Here is a 13678-nt window from a genome sequence, read left to right as displayed (position 1 = left end):
AAGTTTGCTGATGATACCACCGTGGTGGGCTGCATCTCAGGGGGTGACGAGACCGTGTACATGGACGAGGTGGAGCAACTGTTAGCGTTGTGCAAAGTAAACAACCTGCAGCTGAACAAGCTGAAAACCCAGGAAATGATCATTGACTTTAGGAGGAAGAAGACCGACATGCAGCCCCTGTACATTGATGAAGGCTGTGTGGAGAGAGTCTCAGTGATCAAATTCCTGGGCGTTCACCTGGCGGAGGACCTGTCCTGGAGGACCAACACCACGGCAACCGTCAAGAAGGCACCGCAGAGTCTCTACTTCCTGAGAATACTCAAGAGATACCACCTCAGACAGGACCTGCTTGTGTCCTTCTATCGCTGCGCCGTGGAAAGCATCCTCACCTACTGCATCTGCGCGTGGTTTCTCAGCTGCACAGCCGCAGAGAGGGGTGCGCTCCAAAGGGTCATCAACTCGGCCCAGAAGATCATCGGTTGCCCCCTCCCCTCCATGGAGGTACTGTACAGCTCTCGTTGCCTTAAGAAGGCAGTCCTCAAGGATCCACACCACCCGGGTAACAAGCACTTTGTACTAGGGGTGTAACGGTATCCGTATTCGTCCCGTACCGTCACGGTTCGGACGTCACGGTTCGGCACATGCAGTCACACGGCGAATACGCCTTTTTTTTACGAGTGGGAAAAAAGTCTGTCATTCAGGGCAGTATCCACTACACTATTTATAATCCAGGGGGCGGTATTGCGCCTAAAAGCTGTTTGCCAGCCGCCCTTAAACAACAAATGAAGAACAAGAAGAAACAACAACAAAACGAACTAAATACAAGAAGAAGAAAAGTTTGTATGGCGATTTCAGATAACACACAGGAGCTAGTTCTTATTATACATCCATTGCTAGAACCCACCTGCTTCTTTTAAATCAGCTGTGTGGGAACATTTCGGGTTCCCTGTGGACTACAATAACGATGAAGTGTGCGAGTGGTGGATCGGAAGAGGACGGTGTGTCGGCGTTGTTCGATAGCGGTGCGGTATGCTAATGGTAACACACGCCAAACATGCTAAATCACATCAGAAGGCATCACCCAGATTTGCCAATCACCGGAGCCCGGCAAAAGACAACAGCAGTTCAACAGCTGATCCCCGCTGTTTTTAAGAAGCCAATAGGCATGAAAGCCGTGAAACCAAAATAAATAACGGACGCTTTTGGCATAATGTTTTTCAACGACTTTGCGCTCTGGAAACACTTTCTTATTATTTATGATGTAATATTTTCAAGACATTCTTTTTAGTTTTACAGCTTGATGAAACCTTTTAGTTTTACATCAGCCATTATAGATAATATGGCCATCTGAGTGTGTGGTGCTGGAATTATGCATTTGGGACTTTTTTTTGCTTTTTCTTGTTGTACCAAACCGTACCGAACCGTGACCCCGAAACCGAGGTACGAACCGAACCGTGACTTCTGTGAACCGTTACACCCCTACTTTGTACGGCTGCGCTCAGGCAGGCGCTTCTGTACCATGTCTTCCCGGACAAACAGACTCAAATTCAGTTTTTTTCCCAGGGCCATATGTGCACTAAACGCTGCTAATATTTAAATTATATAAGTCTTCCGTGCAATTTAATTTATTATTTATTTATGTACATATTCCCTATCATGTCTATTTAAGTCCCATTTCTTGTTTTTATATTGTCTTGTTGTTGCGTGTTGGCACCTTGAGTTCATTGTAATTGTGTTGTACCTGTACAATGACAAATTAAAGATCTATCTATCTATAATCATGGGATATTTCATTATTCGTATCGAGGATAATTCTGATCCACTCAGGAAAGCTTTCTTACAGTAGATCTCATAGACTCTACTGATTTCACATAGCATGTCAATGTACCCACTCATGTCCATGGTCACACACTTGACTTAGTTTTAACGCATGGCCCTCTCAGACATGACTATGTCACCACATCTACCTGCACTTTCAGATCATTATGTCTTTATTTTTGGGAGCACACTACCTTTTAGTCGTATTAATAGCCATTCTGAAACCTATACTACCCGTCGTACTGACTTGACAACTGTTCATAAACTTGCTGATAAACTCAAATCTTCATCACCATCGATCACCGAGCTCACTTGACACTCTCAATCATGTTTTGCTGGATGCCTTTAACTCTTTTGTACCCCTTTTTATAAAAGGAAAACCAGACCAAAACCATCACCCTGGTACAACCAAGGTCTATGAAACGGAAATGCAGAAAACTGGAACACAAATGGAGAACAACCAAACTCAACATTTTTCCACTCGAGTGGTCCAACTGCCTCTGTGAAAATAAACGCACTCTTCGCTCGGCTAGAACAAAGTATTTCTCTGAACTCATCCAAAACAACAAAAATAACTCAAAATGTCTCTTTACGATACGATACACTTTATTGTCCCCGTAAGGACATTTGTTCTGGACTCCGTCCTGCAGTTCCTTATACATGTACATATACAAACATATTAAACATTAAAATACATACAAATATCATCACTCATACAGCGTTTGAACAAACACAATACACAGACGCACATACTGACAATGGTGACCTATTGCACAACCCTCATGGCCAACATTTAAAAAGCACATTTCATTACATGTGAATGTTAAGAAGCGTAATGGTTATAGCGGTTCAGCCTGCTCTTGGGAACCCTGAATCTTCTACCAGAAGGTAGGAGCTGGAATTCCGGGTGGAGTATGTGGGTGGGATCTAATAATGGACTGCTCATATATGTTTTGGAGAGATGGATGTTTTTTGACCCCCATAATTTTCATTCAGTAGCAGTCTGTACCAGGCGAGTGATCTGTGACTTTGACTACACTGTCAATTACCATACCAGGCAGTGATACCATACTGATACCATACTGCATGATGAAACAGTAACATGAACTTCTGCTCGACTCTGTAAGCCCGGGGTCTACGCAAAAAAATACAATCGTTGTTGAAGTCTAGAGCACAGACCTTCAACATGCACCTTCCAGCTGAGTATATTATCTAGATCAGGGGTCTCCAACCTTTCTCCACCTGAGAGCTACTTTGAAAAAATGAAAGTGGCCAAGAGCTACTTGCATCGCATCGCTTACATTTATTCACATAGCACTCATCAGTTGAATTAAGCTACTTTTGTGTGAAATTGCAATACCTAAAGCTTATCTAAAATCTTAACTTCACATCAAGGTCCAAGAAAACGACAATTTCTCACATATTAATATGGACAACATAGTAAGTACTTCACTGAAGATTCACATAAATGTCCAAGAGAAAAATACAATGTTTTCACTTCTTATTATGGCCCACATAGTAAATACATCGCCTTAATCACCACCTTGCAAGCATCTTATGGCACGTGTAAAATAAGTGCATTCACTCTTTTTTACAGTTAGTGAGATGACTGGCGCTGCATGGAGTCCACCATAGAGGTGTATGCTGGAGTGTACCCACTTAGGTTCACTCTAATAGAGTCATTTACATGTTCATCAGTCGGTCTTGTTCTGTAGTTAGATTTCATGACATTCATGCCAGAAAAAGCTGCTTCACAAAGGGATGTAGAGCCTAATAAAGCAGACTGCTTGGTGAATGTTCTTATAGTTTTCTGGGTCTACAAGGCTCCAGAAATGTTGTGAGTTTTGCTGAGACTTCAGCTGAACATGATTTTGGAGATTTATAACCTCCATCTCCACAGGATTGACACTGAACAGTGCAGCCATATTTTCTTCTTCTTCGTGTTGACATTAAATTATAAACCATAATTAATCAATTGTATAGGTCTAGCCTCCCTATATCTGTGTGTGACATTTTTCCATCCTCGAAAACAAAAAACTAATACTTCTGCAGTCTAGCTGCAGCTTCTAGCAACGGTCTTCTGTTAAAGAAAGGACACTGAATGTCCTGAATGAGGCATCACACACAGGACTTGAGTCTGAACACAGCAGACAACAGGAGTATTTACAACAGCATTATAAAAACAAAAATAGTGCATGTGGGTGCACACTTATTCTCTGTCTTACTGTTACATGAATCCCATGAATGTATGAGATTAAGTTAGCTTCATCATCTCAATCAGTGATTAAGTGAATAATAAAGTTTCTATCAGCCTGTCACTCTTATTAGTAGTTATTTTTCAGGAGGGGGCGGGGTTTGGAGGAACCGAGAGGAGACGGTGATTGCGGAAGCTTTCCTCCTGCCTTCACAAACTTTACACACGTATTTATCAACTGAAAATAGCGAGAGGACATTCATACTCTGCAATCCAAGACTTGATTAAATCCACCAAAAACCTGACATTACGATAACGAGTGTTTTTCAAAAACACAAATCCCTCCCTGTGTGTCTCTGAGCCGCAGCGACGCGGCCTGATTCAGAGCGGGTCATTCTGCCGTTGGTTCTGACTGGTGCTGCTGGAGAAAGCAGACTGCTCCGTGTGTGGTGTCGCTGTGCCGCTGTCACGTCTGCTCCTTGATCTCTGCGTCACGGACCAATTTTATATTTGTGTGACAGAAACAATTCTAAAATAAAAACACTTTATTGTCCGGCCGCGGCCGAAAAATCAAGAAGCAACGTTACTACGCTATAATCGATAATCGAGCGGCGAGCTACTGAAAAGCTGCCCGCGAGCTACCGGTAGCTCGCGATCGACGTGTTGGAGACCCCTGATCTAGATGGACACCAAGGTACTTATAGGAGCTGACCTGAGCTATGGGTTCATTGTGGATAACCACCGGCCTAAGGTCACCCACTGCCTTTGGGTCGCACACCATCTTCTCAGTTTTCTTCACATTCAGCACAAGATGGTTAAAATCACACCATTGCACAAATCTCTCTATTTCAGAGTGGTAAGCCGATGAACTGCTGCCTTTGTGCATTAAGCCAAGGATGGCTGTATCATCTGAGAATTTGATGATATAATTCTCGGGGTTGTTGCGAGGTAGGGGTTTTTACAACCCAACTCCTCACCGCGTGTTGTTTTGACGAGTCCTGCTTGAAATCATAACAGGGAAGGAATTAGAAGACACCAGGATACCAGTTAAACAATAATCCGTTTTAATTAAACAAAGTAGTATAATGCAATACGATATAATATAATACATTACTTATACAATTCAAAGAGTCATATAAGCAATGTGTGGAGTACTCCCGCCCTTATTCACGCCCTGCGGACATCCTATTCGTCTTGTCAACGCATGAAGAGAGGACTAACCACCAGAAAAACATTTCCCTAGTGTAAAGAAGGGGTGGCGTTTCATTGGGGAGATACCAAAACGCTATCTCACAGGGAAATCAGCGTCTGGCAGCTTTGAAAGCCACAGGTGTTGGGAAGGCACCCCATTAAAACTCAAGGAAAATGTCCCTCCCCATTTGTAAAACTTATCGATGGTTTAACCCAGAAAACATTATCAGGGATAATCTTTACACTCCAAACAGAAATCACCCTTAATTCTGCATCTTCCTTCTTCACAAATAGCTTAAAACACTCTTTTGATAAACAGGTAAAAAGTCAAAGAAAAAACTATTGTGCTCATCTATTTCTAACAAAAAAAGGGAACATTGTTTCAGAAATCTATAAAAAAACCTCTCTATATTGGAGAGGAAAAATGTACCTTTTGTTCCTTCAACTATTAACACACAGGAATGTATAAACTCACACATACTTATTCAAGATACATAGATTTCCTTAAAACCTGGCCTGCCAGAGATCTCAAACAGAATTTCCTCTCCCCTGGCCCACTCACCCTGTGCTGCATACCTCGACCTCCCCCACTGCAATAAAACTCATTTTTTACAGCCCTTTGTCTCTCGCCATTTTAGTCCTCACATTTATGAAAGGATCAAAACAGAGAAATCACTATAAAACACAAACACAGGTATTGCTTGAACAGTATTCACTTAACTGCTACTATTTGATAATTACCAGGGAACTCAACAGACCTCTTTTAATGTCTGGAAAGTGCAACAAGACTTTTTGCCCTTTTACATGTATCACAGTTCTTTGGTACAATATCTCACATCAATTTCCACAGGGTGGATTCTCGTACAGTTGTTTGTGTACAGTGTGAAGAGGACTCTTTGATATGGTTGCCCATCTAACCTGTAAACCGTCAACCACTTAACACCTCACTTACTGCCTCTGACTTCATAGAGTTCTTCACAGCTAAAATTGTGGAGATCAGAAATAAATATCCTCCACTCCATCTTCTCCCACCCAGGACATAGAAATCTCGTATGACCTGCCTCCGCCATGCATTCTCACCCACTTCGAGACAATTACCCATGAAACTCTCTCTGAACTGGTGCTTTCCTCCAAATGCAGACCTCTGTACTCTATCCTATTCCCTCAAAGTACATAAAGGACCTTCTCCCGATTCTCAGCGCACCACTATTGCAGATAATAAATAACTCTCTCAGTACTGGATTTGTACATGTATTATTTAAAACAGGGGTAATACAAACACTACTCAAGAAAAACAACATGGACTCTAATGTTATCAGCAACTATAGGCCAATTACAAACCGGCCATTCCTTTCCAAAATTCTGGAAAAGGCAATGGCCCAACAACTCACTGATCACCTCTCCGTCAATAATCTACACAATCCATATCAATACGGCTTCAGGAAACTCCACAGTACATAAACTGCCCTAACGAAAGTTGTCAATGATCTACTCCTTGCATCAGACCATGACTCTGCATCCATATTGGTGCTGCTTGACCTTAGTGCAGCGTTCGACAGTTACCACACACATTCTACTCCATCGCTTGGAAAAACATGTAGGACTCACTGACCCTGCTCTTTCCTGGTTGAAATCTTACTTAACCAGGAGATCTCACTTTGTTCTCTACAAAAACTGCTCTTCAGAAAATAAAAACCGTGAACTATGGTGTCCCCCAAGGCTCAGTGCTTGGCCCCATCCTTTTTTCCATCTATATGCTTCCTCTCGGTTTACTAATTAATAAATATAAATTAGGTTCCCATTTTCATGCAGATGACACTCAGCTCTACATTTCCATTAAGCCGGACAACTCTCATCAACTGACATAACTCGAAAATTGCATAAAAGAAATCAAACTATGGATGTCATCAAAATTCCTCCAATTAAACAAAGAAAAAATGAAAATGTTACTTCTTCGTCCACAACATATCTGGTTCAACCATCCACCAAAGTCCGTTCACCAAAAATCTTGGAGTTAAATTCGATCCAGATCTGGTGTTTAAAAAATCACATTAAAATAAAAACATCTATATTGATTCTGACTTTTCTACATCCAACTCACAGGTGTATCATTGCTTTGAGAAAAAATATTAGAATGTACCCCTTTTAGAAGTGAAGATATAGTCATTTGTTCTGGGAATGTCATTTGGGAACCTGAGACCTGGAAAACATGCTTGGGGCTTAACAGGTTAAAGACATCACAAAAACAGCTTTTTTCCACCTTCGGAACATTTAAAAGATTCGTCCCATGCTTTCCGTAGCCGATGCTGAAACTTTAATCCATGCTTTTGTTTCATCTCGGTTGGACTACTGCAATTCACTTTTCTCCGGGCTACCAAAATCAACAACCGCCTAACTACAACTGGTTCAAAACACAGCTGCCAGGATATTAACCAGAACCAGAACATTTGATCATATCACCCCTGTTCTCATTTCATTGCATTGGCTCCCGATTCACATAAGATCAGACTTCAAGATTTTACTGTTAACCTTTAAAATCTTACATGGACTAGCACCTCCATATCTATCATCATTAATTACCCCGCAAATATCTACCAGGCTCCCACGATCACATAATGCAAGTCTCCTTTCCATTCCCAGAATTCACACATCATCTGTAGGTGGCAGAGCTTTTTCATTCCGAGCACCTCACCTTTGGAATCGTCTTCCATTTTAGATCCGCAAAGCTATTTCCGTTGACTCCTTTAAAAGCAAACTCAAAACCCTTCTCTTCGCATCTGTCTTCCTTGTCAACTAATTTCCATCACCTAGTTTCCATCTACATTAGCATCACTTCAGTCACATGCTTTTATCACATGGCAATACTTATGTTGTTGTATAAAGTTGAATAATGTTTTCATGATTTTTATGCTATGACGTTTGTATTTTGTTTTTGTCTTTGCTTTTGTTTGCTTTGTACAGGCCTTTTGAGGCATTTATTGTGATTTGGGGCTATAATACATTTTGATTTGATTTGGTTTGATCTAAAAAAAAAGGCTTTTCTTGAAGATTTGTATTTTGTTTTTATTTTCTCAAACTTATCTTCTCATCTGCAGTAATGGTGGTGGTCGCAGTGGGACCCTCTGTGCCAGCAACATTCTCCTTGAGATGATCCAGTACCAGAACATGGTGGACATCTTCTATGCAGTCAAAACTCTACGCAACTGCAAACCCAATATGGTGGAGTCCCTGGTGAGAGCGTCTGTAAATAAATAAACTGTGTTTTCAATTGGCAAGAATATGCCTATGATTATGTTATTTTATTATTTTGAATTGAAGAATATTGTATTTTTCCTCAGGACCAGTATCGATTCTGCTATGACCTTGTCCTGGAGTACTTGGACTGCTTTGAAGGGAGATAGCAACCAAATGTTCACCACAGCGAAGACATCCCGTCAGCTGGAGATTCAACTGAAAGCCCCCCAGAGACCCCTCTACTTTAGTGTTTGGACCTCTGGTTTGAACGGACTGCAAAGAAAGAGAGAAGAAAAAAAAACAAGATCAAGGTTCTAACTTTTAACCTTTAATGTACAGCTGTGATTTCCTCCTTGTTGGTGATGTTTATCTCTTTTGATATTTTTTGTGCTTTTCTTGGTCCTCTTTGCCTCCGGAATAAAGCTCTTTTGTGCGGAGAGTCTCTGTAGCAGCCAAACAATATTTTGAGCAACAAAATGGACCCGTCTATTCTGAAGAGGGGCCACCTTGGCTTTGTTTCATCGTGTTTAAAAAGCGATGGGGGCTGGATGAAAGTGCAGAGTCACAGCAGAATTATCTAAATGTGGAAGCATTCTATTCTCTTTCAAGAGCTACATACAACAGCAGTGCTCTGCGGTTGTGGCATGACTTATCGACCATACCATAAACTGCCTTAATCTCTATTGATAGGACAGATTATTCAAATCATTGAATACATCTAAAAGGTTTTCCTATTGGTGAACAAACAGCAACAAGATATTTTAACAAGGACCTACAGCATTAGGATAGCCCAGCCCTCAACAGTGTTGATGCAGAAGCTGTACAGTAGTGCAATGTGTTGTATTTTGCCATAATGTTTGTGCTGGATTACCATGTGTGCTATTGGTGGATGTTTCCAGGGACCACAGCACCGGGCCTGGTGCCACCACTGAAGATTCCTGTCTCATTACTGTCACAGTGCCAATCCCATCGACTGACTTGAATCCTCTCTTTACTTTGCTCCACTGCTTCATCTTGATGTATGCCTACGAACATACACTATGTACTGCATCAGCTATTGTTCTCGCTCCAAAGTGATTGTTTGTATTTTATACCCAGCGGGAAGGAAAAAAGGACGAGGAGAGACAGGGGGGGAATCTGCTGGAAATGTACTGACATGCCATCGTGATGAAAAATGATGTTCCATTAATGCCATGGTGAAGTGTCTCAACCAGTGCTGCGTTTCAGGTTTGAGTCTGTGGCTCCTTTTACTCTTGTTGTCTGAGGCATTTGGTTGTACTGTAAAGCAAGCGTAATCAGTTTGAATTGTATCACCACCCTTTCAGGAAGGGGGTTAATTTTGATACGTTTTGACATGAATTTCAGTTGTTGTTCCTAGTGGTGTAAAATAAATAAATCAAATATATATAAATAAAAAGGGGCATTTACATTTTGCAGAGGGAAAAATGCTACTGCATGACCGCTGGTGTTCTCCCAATAGTGGCCATCTTACCTATCCTACAATAACAATGGTATACAAGAGCAACAATAAGAAATACTGCCCACAGACCCTACTGTTAAGATACCACTGGTCTGACCAAATTAAATCCATTTTTTTCACCTAGCAGACAAGGCATGCAGACCTTTAGTGTTGTAAATGCCCGGATCAATTGAAGAACATCAGGCAGTATTATCCACATAATGGTCAGCTAGTGAAATGAACCAGGAAGCTATTTCCTTTGTATTTTTAACATTACAGTATGTTCAAGAAAGTATCTATTTCTCACTTCGTTATTGCCCTTATAAATATGTTATGCACCACCATATCTCCTGACATTTTTACAAGTGCAGGATTTCAAGACAGGCATTAAAGGTATCACTCCAGGACCTGCCCTTATAAACAAGGAGAGACACCTTGAAGCCCACAGAAACTGAGAAATGGCAGCTATGCGAACTCTGTTGCTAGTTCGCAGCTCACAGTCTGGTTCAGATGGGAGTGCCAGGGTATGTGAGGAATCTAACAATGTTCAAACATCACAGCTCACTGATAGAGCAGCTTGTTTTTTGATGAGGATGAAGAATGGGGTAGCTACATTGTGGTCAGCGATCTGACCCAGGATCACTGCAGGAAGTGCCTGGACACTTTTTCTCGAGGGTAGAAGGAATGTGTACATACAGATGTATATTATGTTATGTGAATACTATGTGAATAATATACTATATGTTTGCCAAGAGTAAAGACGTACAGTAAGTAACCATTACATAGCCACCAAGGTGAATGTGCTGTAAGTGTAAATGACCATTTTGTGAGTTTATTGCCAGAACTTTTAACAGCCGAGTGTGAACTGAGTCTCCCTGATGGTTCATTCCTCTCTGAGTAAAACAGGTCTGTCAAAGCATGTATGGATCTATTGTCTGCTTTGTATTTCATTTAGTTACTTTCAGTATATCCTGATCCACATAGTTTATTTAAACAGCTTTGCTTTCAGACTGTGTGAGCGCAATGTACTTTTGCCATTCCAAAGCTTTCTATTATGACGGCTCGCTAAACGACGATTGCCGCTGATTTCACATGTGTGTTTCTGTATGAAGCGATGGTACATGAAATGAACCTTGTATTTGTGGGCGCAGTGTGTATATTTAAAGAGAGAGACGGAGGAGATGGATGTATTTTGAGGTCGGGGAAAAAGGGTTGGTTCCGAAGAATAACAGTGATCAACAATAAAAGAAGGGAGAAAGAGACATATTGTTGTCAACTCATCATTGGGTGTTCTGTCAGAAAAGCATACACGGCAACAAAAAAAGCCAGTGTGGTTTTTTTGACGGTTTGTCAGCAGAAGCAAAGAATTGAAAGCTGGACATGGACTTCCTGTCTACGAACCTCTGACCCTTCTGCGGTTTCTCATATACGGATGTGGTCTTTTAGTTGTTACCCTTCGCTTTGAACCACATCGACCATTTGATCTCTCTCTTCTTTTTAAGCTCTCTCTTTATTTATTTCCCCTTTCCCCCCTTTCATCACCCTCCTCCTCTCACCTTCCCCCTTCCTCAACTCCTCTTCCATTACTTTCATTTCTCCCTCTCATCCTTCTCCATCTGTCTCGCTTTGCCGCTCGGCCCAGAGTAAGGTGACTCCAGACCACAGACTTCCTCTCACCCACGGCTACGTTGAATAATGCAGCAGTCCTGCAAACTGATCCAGTGTTTAGCAGGGGGACAAGCCGGATTAATTAGTTGGGATGAAGACAATGCAGGCCCTGTGGATTTGCATTTAACACATTTGGAGATTGATAAACCTTAAAAACAAGTTCAGATATTGTTAATGTAAAAAGTTCCTTTGATAAGATTTGTCATTTGTCATGACAGTGAGCAGGAGAAAAAATGCATTATACATTTAACATGACATGGATAAGGAGCTTTTTCATGGAGGCAGGTCATTTAGACTATCCTATTTTAATCTAAAAGATTTTCTCAATTTCCTTTTTCACCTGCAGAAAAGTAATACAACCTGAAATCCTTAGCGGCAGGCTCCATCATCCTCGTCTCAAATGTGACCGGTGGTTTAAATTAGAAGGTAATTGGAATCTTATCATTTAATTCTGAGGGTGTAATGACAGCCATGTGTAAGGTAATTTATCATGGGGCCGAGATCCAACTGGGTTTTGTCTTTTTTCTCTGGGCTTCCTGTCTAATATTCCTCCACTGACAGGCCTGATGGATGTCTCTCCTGGTCTCTCTGGTGAGCTTCACAGTAGATACACTCTCATCTGGTGTTTCTGTGAAAGGGCCACCACTTCAGCTGATATAAAGAAAGAGGGCAAGGTACAGTATCGTGATAACCGCCTTGAATATTCGTTTTCCACCTTTATTTGTCTGACCATTTATCAAATATATTTAACCAACTTTTTCAACTGTTTGTCAACAACTACTTCTCCATTCATTAATTAACAAACTTTTATCTAAATATTTAAACCATTCCTTCACTTCACCATTTAATTACGCTAAGTATAAGCTTTTTAACTTTGACCAATTTTATCCATTCATTTTACTGCTTGAACAAATGACTTAAAGTTAACTATTTCTCCTTTTTATTCATGAATAATAGACAATTATTTCATATAATTAACCATAACTTGCAGATAGTTATTTTTATATTTTGTTCAATGTATTTGAATCAGTGATTAAGTAATTACAGGACAGGTGAAGATAATTAAAGTGTTACAAAAAAGATAATTAAGCCACAAAATATCTCTTCTAGCTAACTCTCTGCTGGCTTACTACACTGAACAAAAATATAAACGCAACACTTTTGTTTTTGCTCCCATTTTTCATGATGAACTCAAAGATCTAAAACATCTTCTATATACACAAAATAACCATTTCTCTCAAATATTGTTCACAAATCTGAAAAAATCTGTGATAGTGAGCACTTCTCCTTTGCCGAGATAATCCATCCCACCTCACAGGTGTGGCATATCAAGATGCTGATTAGACAGCATGATTATTGCACGTGTTAAGAAATGGTTATTTTGTGTATAGAAAATGTTTTAGATCTTTGAGTTCATCTCATGAAAAATGGGAGCAAAAACAAAAGTGTTGCGTTTATATTTTTGTTCAGTGTATCTTTCTTATTAGATTTCATTCATTAGCACTAACAAAAAAAAGCATTTAATGTGTTTGAACTTCGTTAAATTAGTGGAAGATTTGTATTTGGATAGATATTTGTATTATGATAAAAAAAAAATCTCGATTTTTGTGTCTGGGGGAAAAGTACCTCAGGTTGAAAATAACTGCTCTGAAAACTGTGCTCGCTTTGTTCCAAATATCTACAGAGACAGGTTGAATATCTCCTGGAAGGTTTTAGCTTTGGCTAAATGTTCTGTCTCAAAGCACAGTGGTGTTTCTGACTCAATATTAAGCGTTTCTTATTTCATGCCGATAAAATCCAATATTCTTGTGGAGAAAATTGTCACAAAAGCTTTTGCGGGTGACCTTGCCCAAGCCTCAGTCGATAAGAAGAAAGCAGAGATGCATGGCATCCTTTAACATGGCATGGAAACAGTGTTAGAGGCTTTTTAAAAAGGAAGAGAGATCAATGTGCTTTCTTGGAAACAATACAGATTTGTAAACAGGCCGCTTTTCTCTGATGAGAAATTCTTCTCCATTTTCCTAATAAATGTGAAATGTGAACACATACAGTATCTTGTCTTACCAACATGGTGGTGCTCAACTTCTGCTGAATAGAGCAGCAGACAAGACAGG

General features: G+C 40.5%; 1 protein-coding gene across 4 annotated transcripts in view; it reads left to right on the top strand.

Annotated features, from left to right (window-relative positions):
- ptprub (protein tyrosine phosphatase receptor type Ub) overlaps nucleotides 1-11145 on the top strand; it is a 184921-nt gene extending 173776 nt beyond the window's left edge. For all 4 annotated transcript variants that reach the window (XM_034102752.2, XM_034102751.2, XM_034102750.2 and 1 more), the window contains 2 exons: nucleotides 8299-8434; nucleotides 8542-11145. In XM_034102752.2, coding sequence (XP_033958643.1) covers nucleotides 8299-8434; nucleotides 8542-8604 — 199 coding nt within the window. In that variant the 3' untranslated portion in view covers nucleotides 8605-11145. The remainder of the gene's footprint in view (nucleotides 1-8298; nucleotides 8435-8541) is intronic.
- Nucleotides 11146-13678: the final 2533 nt, after the last annotated feature.

This window comes from Pseudochaenichthys georgianus, chromosome 16 (genome assembly GCF_902827115.2).
Source record: "Pseudochaenichthys georgianus chromosome 16, fPseGeo1.2, whole genome shotgun sequence".
In the NCBI taxonomy this organism is placed as follows: Eukaryota; Metazoa; Chordata; class Actinopteri; order Perciformes; family Channichthyidae; genus Pseudochaenichthys; species Pseudochaenichthys georgianus.
This window is presented reverse-complemented; position numbering and strand designations above follow the sequence as displayed.